The 20,620-nt window shown below is 49.9% G+C and overlaps 1 protein-coding gene across 13 annotated transcripts in view; it reads right to left on the bottom strand.

Moving 5' to 3' along the window:
• Positions 1-19,224, bottom strand: part of Ryr1 (ryanodine receptor 1, skeletal muscle) — a 121,840-nt gene extending 102,616 nt beyond the window's left edge. For 9 of the 13 annotated variants that reach the window (XR_003946422.1, XM_006539688.3, XM_030242249.1 and 6 more), the window contains exons 1-14: positions 19,010-19,214; positions 12,806-12,925; positions 11,379-11,483; positions 11,253-11,273; positions 10,158-10,232; positions 10,000-10,078; positions 9,603-9,715; positions 9,153-9,246; positions 5,972-6,065; positions 5,449-5,523; positions 4,890-5,046; positions 4,556-4,720; positions 3,764-3,885; positions 3,245-3,440 (exon numbers count right to left, since the gene is read on the bottom strand). Coding sequence is in view for 12 of the 13 variants with exons in the window: in XM_006539688.3 (XP_006539751.1) it covers positions 3,245-3,440; positions 3,764-3,885; positions 4,556-4,720; positions 4,890-5,046; positions 5,449-5,523; positions 5,972-6,065; positions 9,153-9,246; positions 9,603-9,715; positions 10,000-10,078; positions 10,158-10,232; positions 11,253-11,273; positions 11,379-11,483; positions 12,806-12,925; positions 19,010-19,060 (1,467 nt within the window). In the remaining variant the exon portion in view is untranslated. Of the gene's footprint in view, positions 1-3,244; positions 3,441-3,763; positions 3,886-4,555; positions 4,721-4,889; positions 5,047-5,448; positions 5,524-5,971; positions 6,066-9,152; positions 9,247-9,602; positions 9,716-9,999; positions 10,079-10,157; positions 10,233-11,252; positions 11,274-11,378; positions 11,484-12,805; positions 12,926-19,009 lie in introns of all 13 variants that reach the window. The other 4 variants (XM_006539689.3, XM_030242251.1, XM_006539692.3 and 1 more) reach the window with 3 other exon arrangements.
• Positions 19,225-20,620: the final 1,396 nt, after the last annotated feature.

Below are 20,620 nucleotides of genomic sequence, written 5' to 3' on the forward strand. Positions count from 1 at the left end.
CATCGCTCCAGCCCCTATTCTGAGTATTTTATGCATGTGTGTGTATGCAGATGGGCATGCACATATATGCACCGATGTGTGCATGTGGAGGTCAAAGAACTTCTATCTCCTTTGAGATGAGTTTCTCATTGGCCTAGAGTCTACCACTTAGGTCACTGGCTGGCCGTTAAGCCTTGGGGATCTGCCTGTCTCTGCCTCCCCACTGCTGGGACTCCAAGTGTTTCCCAGCATGCCTGACATTTTTACATGGTGGGGTCTGAGAATCTAACTCAGTTTCTCATGCACTTTGAGCATTCTCTCCAGCCCTTTTATTGTGTGAATCTTAACACACGTAGAGAATGTGTGTAAAACATATACAACTAATTCTCACTCTTCACAGTAACACTCTGTAAAATCACATGAATGGTGAATTATCAACTATTGAACCATTTAAAACACAACAGGGCATTCCTGCAAATGTCTGGATAAGTATGGTTTTGCTTGTTTATTTGAAAGAAGGCCTGTCCTGGAATTGGTAACAACCCTCATGTCCCAATTCCTAGTGCTTGTAGTATAGGTGTAAGCCTCCATACCTGACTTACTATGCTTTTTAAAAACAGGATCTTGTTGTGTAAACCAGGCTAGACTTAGTACTTACTACATAGGGCAGACTGGATTTGAACTTGTGGAAATCCTCCTACCTCTGCCTTCCAAATTCTGGTGTGCCACCACCCTGCCTTAAAATTTTTATTTCTAGGGGCTAGAGAGTCTGAAAAGATGGCTCAGTGGTTAAGAGAGCACTGGCTGCTCTTCCAGAGGACCCTGGTTCAATCCCCAGCACACACATGGCAGCTTACAACTGTCTGTAACTCCAGTTCCAGGTCTCATGACACCTCACACAGACATATGTGCAGACACAAAACAAATGGGCCCAGGCTAGCCCATAATATATATCTACATATCTTTATCTATCTATATCTATATCTATCTATCTATCTATCTATCTACATATATATATATATATATATATATATATATATATATATATATATATATATATATGATGGTATCATGGCTGGAGATGTAGCTCAGTTGGTAATATTTGTTTAGCACATATGAAGTCTCAAGTTTGTTCCCCAGCACCCATAAAGTGAACATGAGCATACACTTATAATTCCTGGGAGGTGAGAGCACAAGGAACAGGTCAGCCTTCCCTACTGCAAGTTCATGGCCAGCCAAGGATAAGAGGGAGAGGGGGAGAGGGTGGGAGAGGAGGAGAGGACAGGGGACAGGAAGGTAGAGGGGAAAGAAGTATATTTGCTTTGTGACCCAGGCTAGCCCCAAACTCCTGGGCTCAAATGACCTTCTTACTTTACCTTCCAAATAGTTGGGACTATCAGCATGAGCTATTGTGCTCTGCTCTGGACACACTATTTCATCAACGAGTTAGTGCATAGCCTTGCTTTATGCATGTTTCTATATAAAGAAACTTATTTATAATATATCGTTTTATTAAAGAATATCCAATTTACAACTAATTGCATTATATTAATGCCTGAATGAAACCTATCTGCATGTATTTCCTTCCTGCACTTAAGAATTCCAGAGGGAGCTACATAGTGAGGGAAAACAAAGGTTGGTGGCACACACATTTAATCCCAGTACTTGGGAGGAAGAGGCAGGCGAATCTCTTGAGTTCGAGGCCAGCCTGGTCTACAGAGTGAGTTCTAGGACAGCCAGGACTATACAGAGAAACCCTGTCTTGAAAAACAAACAAACAAACAAAAATACATCATTAAACAAAGAAGGAGCAGGAAAGAAACAGTCAGACAGACAGACTGACTGACTGACAGACAGACAGGGTCTCACAGAAATGTAAAAAAAAAAAGCATCAAGCTGGGAGTAATAGTTGCACACCCCTTTAATCTCAGCGTTCCAGAGGTGGATCTCTGTGAGTAAGAGGCCAGCCTGGTCTACAGAGTTCCAGGACAGCCAGGACTACATAAAGAAACCTTGTATCACAAAGACAAACAAACAAACAAAAGAATTCCAGATGATCCCTGAAAGTCATTCCTATTTTTACATTTTGAGACAATGTGTGTGTTATGTATTTGTTCATGCACAAGTGTGCATTCTTGTGCCTGTGGAGACCAAAGGTCAACTTGGGGGGGGGGGTTAGGGGGGTGTCTTCTTTGTTATTTGGCTTCTTGGTTTTATGTTTTGTCTCAGTTTGTAGCCTTGGCTGGCCTGAAAATTCCTATATTCACCAGGCTGGGCCTTGAACTTACAGGGATCCTATCCTTCTGCCTCCTGCTCCTGACTTCCAAGTACTAGGATCAAAGACGTGCTTCAAGTTCAGCCATCTTATTTATTTATTTATTTATTTATTTATTTATTTATTTATTTAAGCTTTACGTTACTATTTTTAAATATATGTGAGCGAGAGGGTTTGTGTGTGTGAGCGTGGGTTCCTGTGGAGGCCAAAGGCACCTCTAGAGCTGGAGTTTAGGTGTTTGTGAGCCACTAGATATGGGTACTTGGAAACTGAACTTGAGTCCTCCGATACAGCTATACATTTCTTAACCACAGAGCCATCGCTCCAGCCTCCACCTCGTTTGTGTGCACGTGTGTGAGACAAGGTCTCTTCCTGTACCCACTTATCCGTACTGACTTACCTGACTTAATTCCACCCTGTCTGCAGTTTTGTTATTGTTACTATGCTCTTTCTTGCTCATTAGGAGAGGAGGCTATGCCTTAGTATAAACACATTCCCCGACCACTGACAGGGCAGCAGAGTCCCGGATCTCTTGTTCCACCCCTCTCGGGTCCTCCTAATCTGGCAGAGCCGAGCACCCCACACCTCTTCCCTTCACCTCTTCCCTTCTTGTTCTCCTAAAAGATGACTAATACCTCAGCCCAGTTGAGGTCCTCCCTATAATATCCTCCCAGATGTGCCAAGATCAGCCTCTATTACTGTATCCCTACACCCCACTCCAATACTGCCCTTCTCACCCGAAAAGGCCAGATCCCAGACTCCAACCCAGAAGCCCTATCTATCATTAGGAGCCACTGACTTGACCAAATGTTCACAGGGCTCCACCCCAAGTCTCCTTATTCTCACCCACCCTCAAGGCCCCGCCCATCAAACCGCCCACCCCCTCCTTGAGGCGGGGTCCTTCAGTTTCCTAACAGGCCCTGCCCTCTCTCGCGCTCCTCCCCTGACTTCGCCCCCTCCAAAATCCCACCCTTCAAGGCGCAGCTTTACCTCCTCCTGGAAGAGGCTCTGTCGGTTGCGCAGGCTGCGCAGCTTGGTCTGCTTCTCCTCGTGCTGCAGCTCCTCTGAAGGCGGCTCGAAGTAGCCAATGAGGTCCTGTAGGCTCAGGATGACGCCCTCGATGGGCAATGCTGACCCAGCCGGTGGCCCCGAGCCCCGTGGCTTCCCGCTGAAGCTATCGAGACCCCTGTGGGGACCACAGTGCTCAGGAGGGGTTGGGAACCACCACCGTGCTGGACTCCCACAGAGTTCCCACGGGAGGGGTGGGGGGAGAGGACAGGGAAATAGAAAGGCCTTGGCCCCTGTGTGTAGCAGGCATGGAAGGAAACGGGACTAGAGAGGACCAAGCAAGGGTTTGAGTGCTGGTGTGAAACTTAGGTGATGGTCGCGAACGTGAGGACGAAGGTCATGCATGTCTAAATCAGAAGTCAAAGGCTGTGGGTGCCAGAAGTCTCTGAGGAGGGCTTGTCAGGCGCATGCGTGGCTAGGAGCATGTGCGGGCGGGCTTACTTTATGAACTGGTTGTACAGGCCGGCAGTGCTGTATATCATCCGGGCAGCCTGGGACTCCTCCTGCTGGCATCGCGTCAGTGACAACGCATCATCCATGTGACCTTCCTGGTGCAGCATGGCCTGAGTGTGCAGACAACAGAGGGGTCAGGAAGGGTGGCCACCTGCTCTCTAGGGTGATGGGGATGGAACCTAGGGCTTCATGCATGCTACGAAGGTCCCACGCTGAAATACAGCCCCGGTGTTTTTTCTCTGGGGTCTTTTGAAATAGGGCTTCACTATGTAGTCCAGGCTGACTTCGAACTCACAGTCCTCCCTCTGCTTCTTGAGTGCTAGAGTTATTGGTGTGACCCACCAAGCCCTGCCAATAATTTATGAGTATTGTTTTCAGCCTGCTATTGTTTGGAAGATTCTTGTGGGGATTGGATGCCGGTTTGTGCAGCCGAGATGACCTGCAGAGGCCAGGCCTCTCTATCTATCGCACAGGTTCTAGGGATCAAAGTCAGGGCCAATGGGCTTGGCAGCAAGCTCCTCTAGCCACTGAGCCGTTTTCCTGACCCTTATTTATTTCTCTCTGTGTGTATGGCTCTCTAGTTTTCAATTTCTGTGTGTCTATATCCCTGCTTCTCTCTCTCTTCACACACATACATGCGCACACATACACGCACATGCACACATATACACCTCTTTTTGTCTACCCTAGTCTCATTATAAAGTTGTCAATAAGCTGGGTGATGAGCAGCATGACCCATCACTAGCCCTGTTCACACACACACCCCTTCCAGGAACCTACCTTCTTCTTGAGTACCCCAAGCCTCAGGGCCTTAGGGTCTGGGGCAGCATAGGTGAGCCACAGGCCTGAGGCCACATGCTGTACAAAGCAGAGCGACTCTCCATACTTGATCTCAGGGGGACCCATGCCCTCCACATCTCTCTTGGGGGCCACATCCAGCTTCTCCTACAGGGACAAGGGACAGAGGTCAGCCTTTTCGGCCTGGCATCATGGGAGACCCCAAGCAAGATCCTAGCTAATAGCTAGGAGGCTAGAGGGAAGCCAGGGCTGCAGGTGAGCAAGGGCACCCCCCCTACACACACACACACACACACACACACACACACACACCGACCTTGGAGATTCGGAAGCAAAAGGAAGTAGCCTTGGTGTGGGCCTTGCTGGCATCAACCACCACAAGGCCTTGGTCCTCAGTGAGCCCAAGGTACCTCCCTGTGGTCACATGTCTGATTCTTAGTGGCTGGCCCCAGCGGAGATGGCTTCCACTCCAGCTATGGACAGTGAGAGTGAGGAGAATCAGGAGACCCCTCCCTAGTAGCCATTAAGGTCATAGTCTTGGCTTGCAATTGCTCAGTCATCTCTCTTCTAGGGTTCCCTAGATCTTCCGTGTGACCCCTAAATCTTTCTTAGAGCCCCCTCCTCCTTGCTCAGCAGCTCCGGTCCTCTTGCCAGTCCCTGAACATTCTGCAGTGATCCCAGATATCTCCAGGGAGCCGGCTCTGCAGGAACCTCCCACCTCTCCCAAGGGCTTTTCCTCTAGGGCTCCAGGACCCCCGAGGACCTCCATCTCTCTCAGCCCCACTAGGTTGCCCCCTCCAAACCTTCCAGTATCTCCTTCATATCTCCTTCAAGACCCTTTCTCCCCTCCCAGGCTGCGCCTTGCCCCACCGCACCTGATTCTCAGCGGCTCTAGCCTCCATAGGGAGCGGGCATGAGTGCACACAGGCCCTCCCTCGTAGTAGACAAGTCTGGGGATATGGGAGAGAACAAGGTTAAGTGTGCAGACTCCAGTTCCTAGCCCTGTCCAGAGGGTCCGAGATATACACAAACAGCCCATGCATGGAAGGCTTGGTCCCCAGCCTCTAGGACTATTGGGGAGTGGTAGAACCTTTGGGAGGGTGCCTCCTGGAAAGAGGTTATGTCACTGCAATATTAGAACCTTGGCCCAATGTCATAAGGTAGAAACAGCCTCTGCCATATACTGTTACCATGATGTCCTGTGCCACCCACCTAAAGTAACAGGGGCCAAGCAATCATGGACTGAAACCATGAGCCAAAATAGCCTTTCCTTTTACTAAGTTGACTTTCTCGGGCATTTTGTCACAGTAACAGAAAACTAAACAGCACAAAGTCCCAACCAATCTTCCCCACCCCCAACACCCCTGGACCCCAGGTCTCCTTGTCCCAAGCCCAGACCTGCGTTGATCATCACTGTCAGAAGGGGAGATGGTCAAACATTCATCCATATGTCCATGAAAGAGGCGCAGGACGTGGCCTCCAGTCACAAAGCCTGAGGAAGATCAAGGAGAGGTGGTTGCTCTGAGGCAAGAACCCCAGAAAGACCTGGATGTCAGTGTGGAGTCGAGGGGTCCCATATCTCCCCTGGGGAAGGTTAGGGCAGGCCTGGGGAGTTGATGGTCTGTGATCTAGGCCGTGTCTAAGGACGGGAAAGTGAGGATGTGAGATTCGGGATCTGAGGTTGGAGACCACCCCGTAGGGATCTGGATATGACAGAATAAGGTCAGGGGACTTGGACTCTGTGACTTAGGGTTCTCTGGAGCTTTGAGAGTGGGGTCAGATTATTCAGTCAGAGGATTGGGGCTCCCTGCGGTTGGGGTCTGTGTTCTGAGGCCTGAGGTTTGGGTTTAGCGGTGCGATGGTTGGCTCTGAGGCTAGAGTTGTCGGTAAGAACTTCAATACTGAGTGTTAGTTTGAGGGAATCTCAGGCTGACATATGAGGCCAAGGTCCTGGGTTGTGGTCTCAGTTTGAGGCTGATCTCGGAAGTATAAGGTTGGAAAGGCCTGAGCTTTGTAGTTAAATGATGAGGGTACTGGAGAGGTGACGCAGCAACTAAGAGCACTTGCTGCCATTGCAGAGGAGCTGAGTCCTGTGCCTAGCACCCACGAAGCAGTTCAGACAGAACTGTCTGTCTACAACTCCAACTCCAGGGGATCCAACATGACCTCCTGGCCTCTGCAGGCACCAGGCACCACATGGTACACAAACATACACGCAGGCAAAACAGCCATACACATAAAAGTGTATTATATATTGTATCATATATTACATATATTTTATATTATATTATAAAGTATGTATTATATACCATGTAGTATATAAATATACAACATATAATATATTGTATATAATATAACATAAAATATATATATTAATCAGTTAATTAATATATCACATATAGCAATATATAATATGTGTTATGTTATATTATATATATTATAATATGTAATATATATTAGAGTTTCTTAGAAATCGGTGGGTCTGAGATTCAAAACTTGGGTATCAGTGGCTTAATTCTCATTTTGGTTCTGGTTTAAAATCCCGAGGTTGGAGTCAAAGCATAGGGTTATTTTCTGGAGTCTTACTATAAGACCTAAGATTGGAATTTTTGGTGGGTGCCTTTATTTTTTTTTCCTTGGTTTGTTTTTGGGGAAGTTTACATGTGGAATTTTGTGGTGGCTTTCCCTTTGTTCATCTGGGGCTTTCTGTGTACATGTTTGTATGTGCACGTGTGTGTAGTTATGCATGCAGGTGCTCATGCATATGTGTGCACATGCATGCGGAGGTCAGAGGTTAGCACTGGGTATGTCCCGCAAGCATTCTCCACTTTACTTTGGGGAGCATTAAACCTAGGGGACAGGTTTCTCATTGAGCTTGGAGCTCCCTGACCCAGCTCAACTGCTTGTCCAGGAAGCCCCAAGTTCGTGACACTGCGCCTGGCTTTTGATTTGTTTTGTTTATTTCAGGACAGGATTTCTCTGTGCAACAAGCCTGGCTGGAACTCTTTCTATAGACCAGGCTGGCCTCAAACTCAGAGATCAGCCTGCTTCTGCTTTCCAAGTGATGGGATTAAAGGCCTGCACCACCACCACCACTAGGCTTAAACCTATCTTTTTAAAAACATAGGTGCTCATTGCTCATTTCCCTGTAGTTCCACAGCAAAACCCTTACCAACTGAGCTATCTCCCTGGTCCCTGCGGCTTTGATGTGTGTATCTGTGTGTGTTTGTATGTGTGTGTGTTTGTGTGCTTGTGTATGTGTACATATATATGTGTGTATGGGTGCATATGTATGTGTGTATGGGTGTCTGTGTGTGCATATGTGTGTGTATATGGGTATCTGTGTGTGTGTGTGTGCGTTTTGCCTGCACGAATATCTTGCACTGCTTATGGACCCGGTATCCATAGAGACCGGAAGATGGTGTTGGATCCCTTGGAACTGAAGTTACAGAAGGCTGTGAGCTGCCCTGTGGGAGTTGGGAATCAAATCTGGGTCACCTGGGAAGAGCAGCCTGTGCTCTTGAATGCAGAGCCATCTCTCCAGCCTAGTTTTCTAGGGTTTGGTTGGTTAGTTATTTGGGAGGTGGGGGGTTGTTTTGTTTTGTTTTGCTTTGCTTTGCTTTGCTTTTTTACGAGTTCTGGGATTTTGTTTTTGGAGTGTTGTGGTTAAAATTTGAGTGTCTGGAGCCAGGCAGGCTTAGCAGGTAACAGCACTTGACACCAAGCCCGGTAACCTGAGCTCAGTCCTCACAGCCTACAGTAAAGAGAAGAACTGACCCCAGTACCCTACCCTCTGACCTTTACACGCATGTGCACGCCCCCCCCCCCCCCACACACACTTTAAGTAAAAGAGAGTCGACGGCTGGTAGGATAAAGTCGAGGTCTTAGCTGGGTCCTGGGTTAGGATCTGAGGTCTAGACTTCAGGTCTGAGAGCTGGAGCCTGAGGGCTTCGAAGCTGTGGATCTGAGTTTTCTGTGATCTGGGTCAGATTAGACCAGATTAAAAATACATAAAGGCAGGGTTATTAGATGCTGCTCCCACACCTGTTCACCAGTCCCAAGGGGTGGGGCCGGGGAAATCGCACACCAGGGGGTTTTCTAGTTTTTAGCCAAGGGGTGACGATGGGTCAGCTAGGAGCTGCGATTGTGCACCTATATATGATCCAAAGCTGAGCCCCTGAGCAGGCATTCTTGGGTGGGCTGCTGCAAACACAGAGGCAAGGGTGATGACATGTTAGCCAGGAGTTTTGTCCATGCAGACAGGGATTGGGAAAGGAAAGCAGACAGGGGTTTCCCAGTTTGTGTGGGGACAAATGGGGGTTCCAACCAAACACAAACCTCGAGGACTGAACTTGGTATGGGAGCTTTGAGATCTGCGTTTGGGAGTGGTACTGAGTGGATTTGGGGCCTAGAGACCTGGGGTTCTGGCTTCTGGTCAGTAAGAAATATGATGTGAAGGCCATAACTCGGAGATCTGAACTGTGAGATCCTAAGATTCAGTTTGGCATATCTCAGAAGGCACCATTGAAGACCTGTTTTGATGGCCTCATCTTAGGGACCAGAAGCCTGGAGTCCTCACCTTCTTCACAGCCAGAGCAGATGGGATTCATGTTCCACAGAGTCTGCATAAAGGAGGCGTCAACCTGGAGCTCCCCACTTGCGGTTGACAGGTGCTGTGGAGGACAACCAAGGTGTGGTGGTCAGAGGTGATGAGATTAGCGGTAGTTGAAAATCAGTGGCCAATAGTCAGGGGTAGACGCCAGGAAATACACAGAATGAAGGCAGAAAGTTAGAGGTCACAGATCAGGAAAATGAGAGCAAGTTGGGAAAGGGGGGGGGGAATGGTGGCGGCCGGGTGTGGGGGTTGGAAGGGGTGACCAGATCTCAGAAGTATGGGTGTCAGAAAACCAGGAGTTCTGAGTCAGAACACAGGGTCAGAGACCCACTGGGCATGCCAATGATGAAAGATGTGGCAAATCCAAGTGCCACTATAGGGGCAGTAGGAGCCGTCGGGGGCAGGGTTACTCACCAGGTATCGCTCAGAGGAGACACTCACAAGGATAAGGTCATCCCCAACTCGAACCTTCTCTCCTTCAGACCTCTGCTTTGAGGCTGGGTGCATCGTCCACCAACAGGCCTCCCCTAAGAGTGTGTGTGTGTTGGGGGGGTGACTGTCAGGATAATGGTTTCCCACAATGCTCTTCACCAGGATACTCTCAAGCCACCAAGCCTTCCAGGTCCCAGAGTCTACAAATCCCCACCTCGTCTTCCTATATAGAATGTGCCCATCCCCATGTCCAGACCCTCTGCACCACAGCCCCTGTTCCTGGCTCCAGAGTAGCCTTGTGCCCACCTCTAGAGTTCTGCAGATTTTCCGTTCCCTGATTTGGGACTCCCGTCACACCCCCTGCCCACGGCCCCTGCACCTGTTGCGTCTTCCTGTAATCCCACGTCAAAGGCCAACTTGTCAGTCATGGATCGGGAGGTGGTGAGGCAACTCAGGTACTAGGGTGGGAGAGCGAGGTCAGCCCCCTGGCAGGCCTGCACCCTCTCCTGGGCCTGCACCCATGCTTAGTACACTCACCATACGACTGTGTGCGTGCCGGAGCAGGATGGCGTGGCCATACAAGAGTGTCCTGTGTCCCCCGCCCTGGGATGACTGGAGGGGGAAAGACGATACAGAGTGAGCACAGGTTCCCAGACTTACAACACCTTCCAAAATACATGGCTTATTCACAAGGGATGTATGAACCCGGAACATGGTATGCTCAGGCAGGACGGTGGGAAACCTCAGTCAAATCCCCAGCCTACTGTCTGCATCCATTTTCCCATCTATAGAAGCAGGAACTGTCTGTGAGAAACCTAGACATGAAGTGTTTAACACTCCCCAAGGCCCAGAATCAAGAGGATCAGGAGTTCACGGTTAACCTCGGCTACTTAGAGAGTTTGAGGCCAGACTGGGATACTAGAGGCTCTATTAAAAAACAAAAACAAAAACAAAAACAAAAAACAGAAAAACAAAAACCTATAAAGCCCACATTGCCATCCCACCTCTTTCTTCTCCTACACCAGGTCCTGAAGTCACCCAAAGAGTGACTTCATCTTGCAGGTGACCGGGGTCACTCAAGAGAGCCCAGTGTCCCATCTACCTTAGCCTGTCGTAAATCGCTATCTGCACGGGGATAGTCCTAGTTGTTGCTAGGCATGTGACTCTCAACCATGGGGATAAAGCAACTCCCTAGTACTGACACACACTCCCATGCACGAGGAGACTTGGCCCTTTGGAGGAGGGAGATGAAACCAACTCCTTGACGACATCATGCCTCCATCATGGCTCTCCCATGCCCGTGCTCTGAGGAAGCCATGTCATGGGGCCGCATGGTCAGATGGCAGACCCACACTTGGGATGAGGGGAGGGGAGGGAAGATGTCCCATGCAGTGACAGGCAGGGTGAGGAGGAGGAGGATAGAAAGAAGAGAAAGGAATGGACCAGGGAACAGGGGTTCAGAAGCCCCTTGCTCCCTCCTTCCTTCCTGCCTGGCTTGTTCTGGGCTCCACAGCCCCTGACATCTGGGGTGGGGGAAATCCCCCAGCCCCTGTGTTCAGGATGTGGGCCTGAGCAGCAGGCCTGGGGTCAGGAGTGATAGGAAAGACAGATGACACCCAAGGCCAGACCTACCCACTTATCCAAATTGAGGGCCTGTGGGGGGCAGGGCAAAGAGAGGAAGAAGCACTTGGTGAATGACCCCAGGTTCCCTCTCCTGTCTTCATCCCTGTCCCCTGCTCCTTGCAGGCAGAGCCTTACCTCCACACCGGCCTCCACAGTATTGGCCAGCATCTCCTGCAGGGCTCGAACTGACAGAGACTGCTCCAGGATGAAGCAGCAGATGGCCAGATCAGGGGGTACATTCTGAGGTGGGGTGGATAAATATTACTGGAGCAGAGGGGCTCTCAGGCATTGTTCCCACAATGCCTCATCCACCCCTTGACCTGAACGGTCAGTCACACTCCCTCACCCCACAAGAAGCCCCTGACCCTGCCAGGCATCACACACATCAAAGCTTTGCCAACAACACAGGAAACACCTCTTCCAGCCTCCTCCTTCAAATTCCCCCAACTCACCCAACTCCATAGAAACTTCCAGATCACCTGCGTCACTCCACCATTCTACGTTCCCTGCCCTCCCAGGAAGCTCTCACACTGACCCTACCCCCATGATGTGCCTTCCCTACAAGTCACCCCAAATCTCTCCAATCCTAGAAGAACATTACTTCTGCTCTTTGTCCCTGCTTTTCCAGTCATACCATAGGACGGACAGACAGACACGCTGTCCCCTCAGATCCCTAAACTCTTTGCTCCTCAGATGTCTGCTGACCCCCATCACCACAGACCATCTCCTTCTCTCAGTCCCCAGGCCCTCTCCTCTGGTCCCCTCCCCTCTCACCTGACTATACCTCACCCGCAGACCACAGGCTTGCCTGACTCGTGGTCTCCAGGCCCTCCTGACAACCCTTGCTAAAATTCTCCTGGATGTCTGAGCCCTCTACTCTTGAATTCAAAGTCACCTGCGTTTCAGATTCTAACTTCCCTCCATGCTCGAGCTCTCAAAGCCATGCATGCTCAGGGGCCTTATACTCTTGCCATCTCCAAGGGACCCAGTCCTCTCCTGTTAGGTCCCCTTTCCTCTAAACTGCCTAGGTCTCCTCCCCCTTTGACCTTTGCCCCTCCTTCCTGAGACCCATGGCCACTCATTCTCAGTGCCCACAGGAATGCTCCCTGACATCCACCCGCCTCTCACCCTTCACCACCCACCTAAGACTCCGCCCCCATCTAGGCCCCGCCTTTCGTTCTTCAAACCCCAGTCCACCTACCTCAGATCCTGCCCCATAATAGGCTCCATCTCCATCTCAGACCCCACACTTTTCTCTTCAGAGCCCCTACGCACACCTCAAATCTTATCCCACCTCAGGCCCTGTCTTTTGCTCTTCGGCCTGGGCTTGTCTCACCTTTAGACCCCACTCCCACCCCAAGCCCTGCTCCTTCAGGTCTCACCCATCTCAGACTCACCCTAATAGCCTCAGATTCCGCTCATCCCATCTCAGGCCACGCCCCTTTCCCCTATTAGCCGATCACTCAGATCAGCATCTACCTTTCAGGCTCCAGAGCCTTTTTTTTTTTTTTTTTTTTAAGGACCCGATCCTGCCCTCCTCCCCGCGCACTGTGCTGACAGACCTGCGCGTTGCTGGTGGGTTCCAGAAAGCAAAGGCGGTTGCCGAACCCCTCAGCGGCCAGACACAACTTCAGCTGTTCCTTGAGCACCGTGGCGCTGCACTGCAGGACCACTTCATCATCCTGGGAAAACAGAGGGACGAGGTTCATTGGTGGGAACCAGAAGGGACAGGCCAGCGAAGACACTGCATACGGTAGAGCTATCTCTGTCCTCTTCTAGAAAAGATACACTCCATACCAGCAAGACTCCGTTTATTTATCTATTTGGTTGGTTGGTTGGTTGGTCATTTATTTTTATTTTGAGACAGTGCCTTTTTAAGTTGCCCAGGCTAGCCTTAAACTCCTAGAATCATGAGAGGCTCCTGCCTCAGCCCCTCCAGTTGTTAGAATTACTGGTATGTGCCACCATACCTTGCTTCAGCCCATTTTAAAACAGAGAAACTGAGGTTTAAGGGAATCAAAATCTAGCTCCTCCAGAGGTCTCCTAACGGGAGATCTGCAAGGTGACACAGTGGAGTATGGAAAATATCAACTTTCTTACAAAATAAATGTTTTGGGGTGCTTTCTTTGTTTTTGTTTTGTTGGTTTTTGAGACAGGGTTTCTCTGTCCTGGATGTCCTAGAACTCACTCTGTAGACCAGGCTGGCCTCAGACTCACAGAGATCCATCCATCTGCCCCTGTCTCTCGAGCTTTAGGTTCAAAGGCATAACCACCACAGCCCGGACAATTTTTTTTTATTTTTTGTTGTTTGTTTTGTTTTGTTTTGTTTTGGCAATAGAGTCTCATGTAGCCCAGGCTAGCCTCAAATTTGTCCTGTAGCCAAGGATGACACTGCACTCCTGACACTTCTGCCAACACTTCTCAAACGCTGGGATTTCAGGGATGTACCACTCTGCCCAGCAAATTAGTCCAATATGTGGCAGAGAAAAAGTTCAAGAAATTTACAAATGGAGCTGGAGGGATGGCTCAGTGGTTAAGAACACTGGCTGTTTTGTCTGCCTGGAGGTGTTGTTGGCCAGGGAGAGATTCTTCCTAGCAGCCACACTTGCATCAGGTGGGAGAGGGGCTCCCCTCCCACTTGGTGGCTGTAGCACTGGGGGTTGGGGGAGCAGAGCAGCACAGTAGAGCTGGCTTTGGTGGCATGGGTGCCAGTGAGCTTGCACAGAGGATGTGAGAGCAGGAGAGCTGGCCCTGCCCCGTGCGGGCTGCAGCATTAGGTGAGCTAGCCAAGGCAGTGCTGGAGAGCCCGACCTGGTGGTGTGGTGGTGCGTGTGAGGGAGAGCTGGTAGGCTGACCAACTCCGCTACCCCAACCCCCAGGGCTTTGAGTTGTCCCACCCCAACATCTACCCCATTTATGAATTGCTGGAGCGCAGAAGGAGACCACCCTACATATCCAAAGCTGCAGGACCTCCATGACACAGGGCAACAACAGGATATCTGAGAGGAGACCTGGTGAGGATCCTGTATTGATAGTGTTGCGGAAGCCAGAGGCCTCTAAACAGAAGTCAGATGGCTCACTGCAATGAACGTTTGCAAGTGAAGATATGAGGACAGAGGGGCAGACTGCTGGACACACAGGGACACACTGCAGCTTTCATGATGAGAGGCAGTTTTGTTTTGCTTATTTTTATTTATTTAATTTTGTTTTGGTTTGGTTTTTTTTTTCATTTTCTTTTGGTGGGGAGGCTGCAAGGATAGGGAAGGCAGATACAAAGGGACAGGGAGATGGGTGGCATTGGGGTCCATGATGAAATTCACAAAGAATCGAGAGAGAGAGAGAGAGAGAGAGAGAGAGAGAGCACTAGCTGCTCTTCCAGAGGACCCAGGTTTGACACTCAGCACCTACACCATCTGTAATTCCTGTCCAAGGGAACCTGACGCCTCTTCTGCAGGCGCTAACGTGGTACACAGACACACGTGCCAACAAGCGCTTGTACACATAAAATCTCGATAAGAAGTAAACTTTTTATACATCCTCTCAGAGGTCACCCTGCAAATTCCCAAGCACAAACATCTTCTAATCCTGAGTGGCAGGTCACAAAGACAGTCTGCAATCCCTCGGCCTGGTCCAGGAGGAGACAGAAGCATGGCCGAGTGACAGTGGCTCTGTCCTGGTGTCTCCATGCTGACATCCTGGTACTCACTGGGCATCTGTATACCCATAGTAATTATGCAGCCTGGACATTATTTAGCAAGAATGTACTGGCTGTCTTATGCTTACGGCCTCCACTCATTTCACACACACTTCCTGAGTATGTACTACCTACCTGCCAGGCACTGACCTCACTGCATCAAATACAGTAGGGAAACCCTGCACCCAGCGAGCTGATACGCTCATGTGTATGTCACCAGCCATCAACAAGTGAGTAAATACATAAGCTTATAGTTAGTGGTAGGTGTTCTGGGAAAAAAAATAAGTCAGTGTGATATAACAAAGTAATATTGAGGTAGGTGGGGAGAAGTGACACACAGCTAGCCCAGAAGATGACCTTTGACCTTTGGGTCTTGTTCAAATAGAAAAAAAAAAAAAAAAAAGCACGGAAGAGTGTTCCAGTGGGTGCAGGAGGTGTTAAGAGCTTCCGGGAGTGGTGGCGCATGCCTTTAATCCCAGCACTCAGGAGGCAGAGGCAGACAGATTTCTGAGTTCGAGGCCAGCCTGGTCTACAAAGTGAGTTCCAGGACAGCCAGGGCTATACAGAGAAACCCTGTCTCGAAAAAACAAACAAACAAACAAACAAACAACAAAAAAAGAGCTGACAAGTGAGATGAGATTGTGGGAAGGTGATACGAGGTCACTTTGAATTCTTATTGGGTGGTTTTTCTTCTTTTTTTTTTGTTTTTGTTTTTTCTTTCCATTTCTCTGGATAAGGAAACTGAGCTCAGAGGGAAAAGTTCAAGTCATTTTCCCAAACAGAGAAAGTGAGTGAGTGGCAAAGCCAGCATGTAGCAGGGAGTCTGATCCTGACAGCAAACCTAGTCATACAGAGTTGACTCCCACGGTCTCCTGTAGGAGGATGACGTGAAGAGGAGCCCTGGCTCCAGTCGCTGCTTCCCAAACTGGTTGAAAGGATGCACATCTGGCGTCTCATCCACTCCAGAAGCCGAGGCAGAAGCTTGAGTCCAGGAGTTCAAGACCAGCCTGGACAGTATATTGAGACACTATCTCGATAGATAGATAGATAATAGATAGATAGAGATGATAGGCAGACAGATGATAGAGAGACGATAGACAGATAGGCAGACAGACCGATGACTAAATGAGTATATGGTTGGTAGATAATCAACAAAGAAGTACAGACTACAATTAAATAGTGCAATTTCCAAAGCCAAGAATAGCTGGGTGGAGGGATATCTTTAAACCCAGCACCTGCAGGGGTTAGGAAGCAGAGGCAGGCAGATTTCTGAGTTCGAGGCCAGCCTGGTCTACAGAGTGAGTTCCAGGACAGCCAGGGCTACACAGAGAAACCATCTCGAAAAGAAACACACAAACACAAACAAATAAAAAAGAAAAGGAAGAAAAGCCAACACCAAGCAAGATAGCTCAATGCCTATTGTTATTCCAAATATTTTAGAAGTGGAGACAGGAGGATATGGAATTCAATATAAATGTATCTGAGGGAAAAAAATCAGTGTGTGCACACACACCTTTAAGCCCCGCACTCAGGAGGCAGAGGTGGGGGATTTCTAAGTTCCAGGCCAGCCTGGTCTACAGAAAACACAGAGAAACCCTGTCTCAAAAAACCAATCCCCCCAAAAGAAAAGCATTGGGGAAGCAGAGGCAGGTGGATCGCCGCAGTGAGGTTGAGGAGAGCGGGACCTGCATGGGGAGTTCTAGGCTAGCCAAGAGCTTTTTTTTTTTTTTTAAGTGAGTGTGAATGTTCGCTGGGGTTGTCTGTAGTATCAAAATAGTTAAGATGTGACTAGCTCAGTGTGCACAAGTGAAGATACAGGCGAATGTGTGGTGTAGTCACACAACAGGATATCACTAAGCTCCTCCACAAACCAAATTCAGGCTAGACACAGGCTACATGTCAAAAACTACCCTGAGCGGAAAGACAGACAAATGAGCGCACTTCATATATGAAATGCCACTGGTAACTGATAGAGTGTATGTGGTAGACAGCTCGGACGGAGTGATTGCTACAAATGGTGGGAGGGGCCTCCCGGGGTGAAGGAAGGGTTTCGATGCTGGTTACTTGGTCAGCACAGTGTGTCAAAACCCACACACACCAGACATGGTGGTGAATGCCTGCAAGCCCAGGACTTGAGAGGTGGAGACAAAAGGATCAGGAGTTCAAGGTCACCCTTGGCTATGTGTCAAGTGTGAAGCCAGCTTTCCGTACACACAGAGCCTCTCTAACACCGCCCCGTTTGAATCTCTATAATTTATAGCTCGTCAGTTATACCATAGTCAAGTTGATGGTTTGGTTTGGTTTGGTTTGGTTTGGTTTGGTTTGGTTTGGTTTGGTTTGGTTTGGTTTGACACTAAGTTTTCCTAGGTAACTTAGGCTGCTCTTGAACTTACAACATTGCCCAGGCTGGCCCAGCACTGGAATCATGGATCTATACCACCACAACCTGCTTTAAAGTTGGAATTTTTGTTTGTTTGTTTGTTTGTTTGTTTAATAATACCAATAAATACATAAGCCACGCCCTGGGTTGCTATACAGATTCTTTCTTATAGGGGGGGGATATGATGTAAACGAGGGGTTTTTTTGGTTGTTTGGTTGTTTGGTTGGTTGGTTTTTGGAAGAAAGTACCACACAACCCCAGTAACATTGAGGCAAGCAGACCCATCCTGGGGCCTTTGACCCCCTGACACTGGCTACCCTAGCAAGCCTGGTCCAGATTTCCTCTTTTGAAAGCAAACCTTGGCCTCCCAGGGCACTCAGGGAGGCCACTTCCTGGCCTTGACCTTGGGCAAGTCTACCACATGGGGCTTGGTTTCCCTCAAATCTCCCTGGGAGATAAAGATAGGGCCCTACCTCAGAAGATAGGGCAATGAGAATATAATTAGACACCTCAGGAGGCTGAGGCCCTGGGCACGGGGCCTGGTGCAGTGACTGCTCAGCAGCTGGGAGCCACAGCCATTGGCTTACTAGGGCAATGGAAAGCCATGGTGTAGGCTAAGGGGCTGGGGCTGGGGAGAGGCCCTCCTCCAGTGGCTTCACAGTCCAGCTGTCCCCATCCTTCATTACCAGCCCCAGCTGTTTGTTCCTCCCTCCCAAGAAACCGGACCCAGCCTACCAGGGTCCTATTCTGGGTCAGGAATGCTGCGTCAGCATTTCTGTGTGGACCCAGGACCTCGGGGGTGGGGGGTTGGGGGGGAGAGAGTGCAGGGTCAGCAGACCTGGCCCCAACAGAGACCATCTCCCATATCCAACCCCCATCTCAGCCCATGGGAGGATATGGTGGGAAGGACTAAGAAAAAGGCAGCCCCTCCCCCTCTTGTCCCCTCCCTGTCCCCTACCCAGAGCCCAGAAAAGAGGGCTATTCTGGGAGAGACACCTGTTGTCCCAAGTCCCATCCCTGCCCCCAGCTGGAGATCTGAGATTCAGAGAGACAGGATCAGAGGGACAGCCACACGCAGAAGGCTGAAGCCAAGGGCCAAGAGACAGAGACTCAGACATAAGATATACCAAGGAGCTGAGAAAGACTTCATCACCCAGGTACCCTCAGAGGCCATTAGCTGACATAGTTAAATCCTCCTCGCCAAAACCGAGGGGAAAAGTACATTGAAGCTCCAAGAGACCCCCAAGGAGACGGCCAAAGACTAGGAGTTGAAAAGAAAGGTGTTGTCCAGCCCACCCCAGCCCCCTTCCCAAGAATTTAAATAGGTCAGAGCCTGGAGCAAGAAGGGAATGAGGGCTGGGGTGGCGGTGGAGGACAGCTAAATTAAGCCCAAGAATTAGAACCACCTTCCTCAAGTGCCTGCTTCCAGAACGGCAGGAGGCGGGGTGCTTCCTCAATGACCCCAAATCTCTTATGTCAGGAGAGGGCGTCTGAGGATCCCACCCTCTCCTGCCCACTCGGTCCTCCTAAATCCTGCTAATTCTCCGTGGTCGAAAAGGTGATGAGAAAAAACGGAAAGACAAAGTGACCTCGGATTTCAGAGACCACCAGCAAGCAGGGAAGAGACAGAGAGACTCTCAGAAAAGTAAGCAAGAAATCACCCAAGACCTCCGGACCCAGACAAAAACGTACCGTCCGCAAAAACTGGACCTCGTCCTCGCCTTCACCTCCTCCATCACCCATGATGGCAATCCCCGGGTGTCCCGGGCTAGGGTCTGAGGATGGCGAGAGGGGGCTGCAGGCTTGGCGGGGAACCTGAGGGCGGGCTGGGGTCGGAGACCTCTAGGGAAGCCAGAGGCACCCGCGAGGGAGATGGAACTGCAGGAAGCATGCCCTGTGCGGGACACAATGAGAGAAGGTCCCCGCCCCACCGCACACCCATTGGGCAAGCATGGGACAAGCTACGCCCCTGTTCAGAACCCCGCCCACAGCACAAACTCTTGGTGGAAGGTGTTCGTTCTCTCCAGTGAACTGGGTGTCTAGAAAGTAGCTGAGTGGCCATGGTCACAGTGAGATATCATGTATATATTTGTTTGGCTGGCTCTCCCTTTACCCCTTCCTCTCTCCCTCCCCTTCCCCTCCCCCTCCGAGTGTCATGTACTTCAGAATGGCCTTAAACTCCACATGTAGTCAAGAGTGATCTTGAACCTCTGGCCCCATCTGATTTATGTAATGCCGTGGTTCAAACCCTAGATCACTTGCATGCCAGGCAAGCATTCTACCATTGGGCTACACCCTCAGCCTAGTTCCATCCCTTTCTTAATGGCTAAACTGAGCTTCACCCTTGCTGCAGAATCACACAGTTGTAGCTTGGATGCACACCACATCCCCTAACATTAAAAAAAAAATCACTTAGTACCAGACAGAGTGGTATGGCTTATCATCCAAGCTCTGAAGAGATTGAGGCAAGAGGATTGTAAATCTGGAGTTGGGACCGCATAATAAGAGCCTATCTCAGTGTCAACCAGCCAGACCCCCTGGAACTCCGGGGGACTGGACCACCAACAAAAGAATACACATGGAGGGACCCATGGCTCCGGCCGCATATGTGGCAGAGGATGGCCTTGTTGCACATCAGTGGGAGGAGTGGCACTTGGGCCTAAGGGTGTTCAATGGATGCCCCAGTATAGGAGAATGCTATGGTGGGAAGACAGGAGTGGGAGGGTGGATGGGGGAGCACCCCCATAGAAGCAAGAGGAGGGGGGATGGGATAGAGGGTTTCCGAAGGGGAGATCTGGAACAGGGAAAATTTTTGAAATGTAAATAAAGAAAAGGAAGAAAAAAAAAAAAAAGACCCTGTATCAAAACAGAGACAAAAACAGGGCTGCAGGCATGCCCTAGTCGATATAATGTTTATCTAGCTGTCACAAAGCCCCGGGTTCCATCCATAAACTGGGAGTGGCCATGTGAGTCTGTAATTCCAGCAAGCAGAAAGGATCAGAAACTCAAAGTCAACCTCAGCTCCCTAGCTGGAGGCCAGCCTGTGCTACCTGATACCCTGTCTCAAAACTGGGGGGCAGGGGCATGGGTGTGGGAGGGGGGAGAGAAAACACCAGCCTGACCTTGAACTCGCAAACATCCCAGGCCTCTGCCTCCCAGCACTGAGGTTAAACAAATGCGTCACCCCACCCCACCCTACCCCACCCCACCCCACCCCACCCCACCCCACCCCACCCCCGAGCCCCCAGCTAAAACCTGCCTTTTGAAGTAGTCCTGACTGATGTCTCTTACCCACCTGTTGCA

The sequence above is a fragment of the Mus musculus genome, chromosome 7, assembly GCF_000001635.26.
Source record: "Mus musculus strain C57BL/6J chromosome 7, GRCm38.p6 C57BL/6J".
Taxonomy (NCBI): domain Eukaryota; kingdom Metazoa; phylum Chordata; class Mammalia; order Rodentia; family Muridae; genus Mus; species Mus musculus.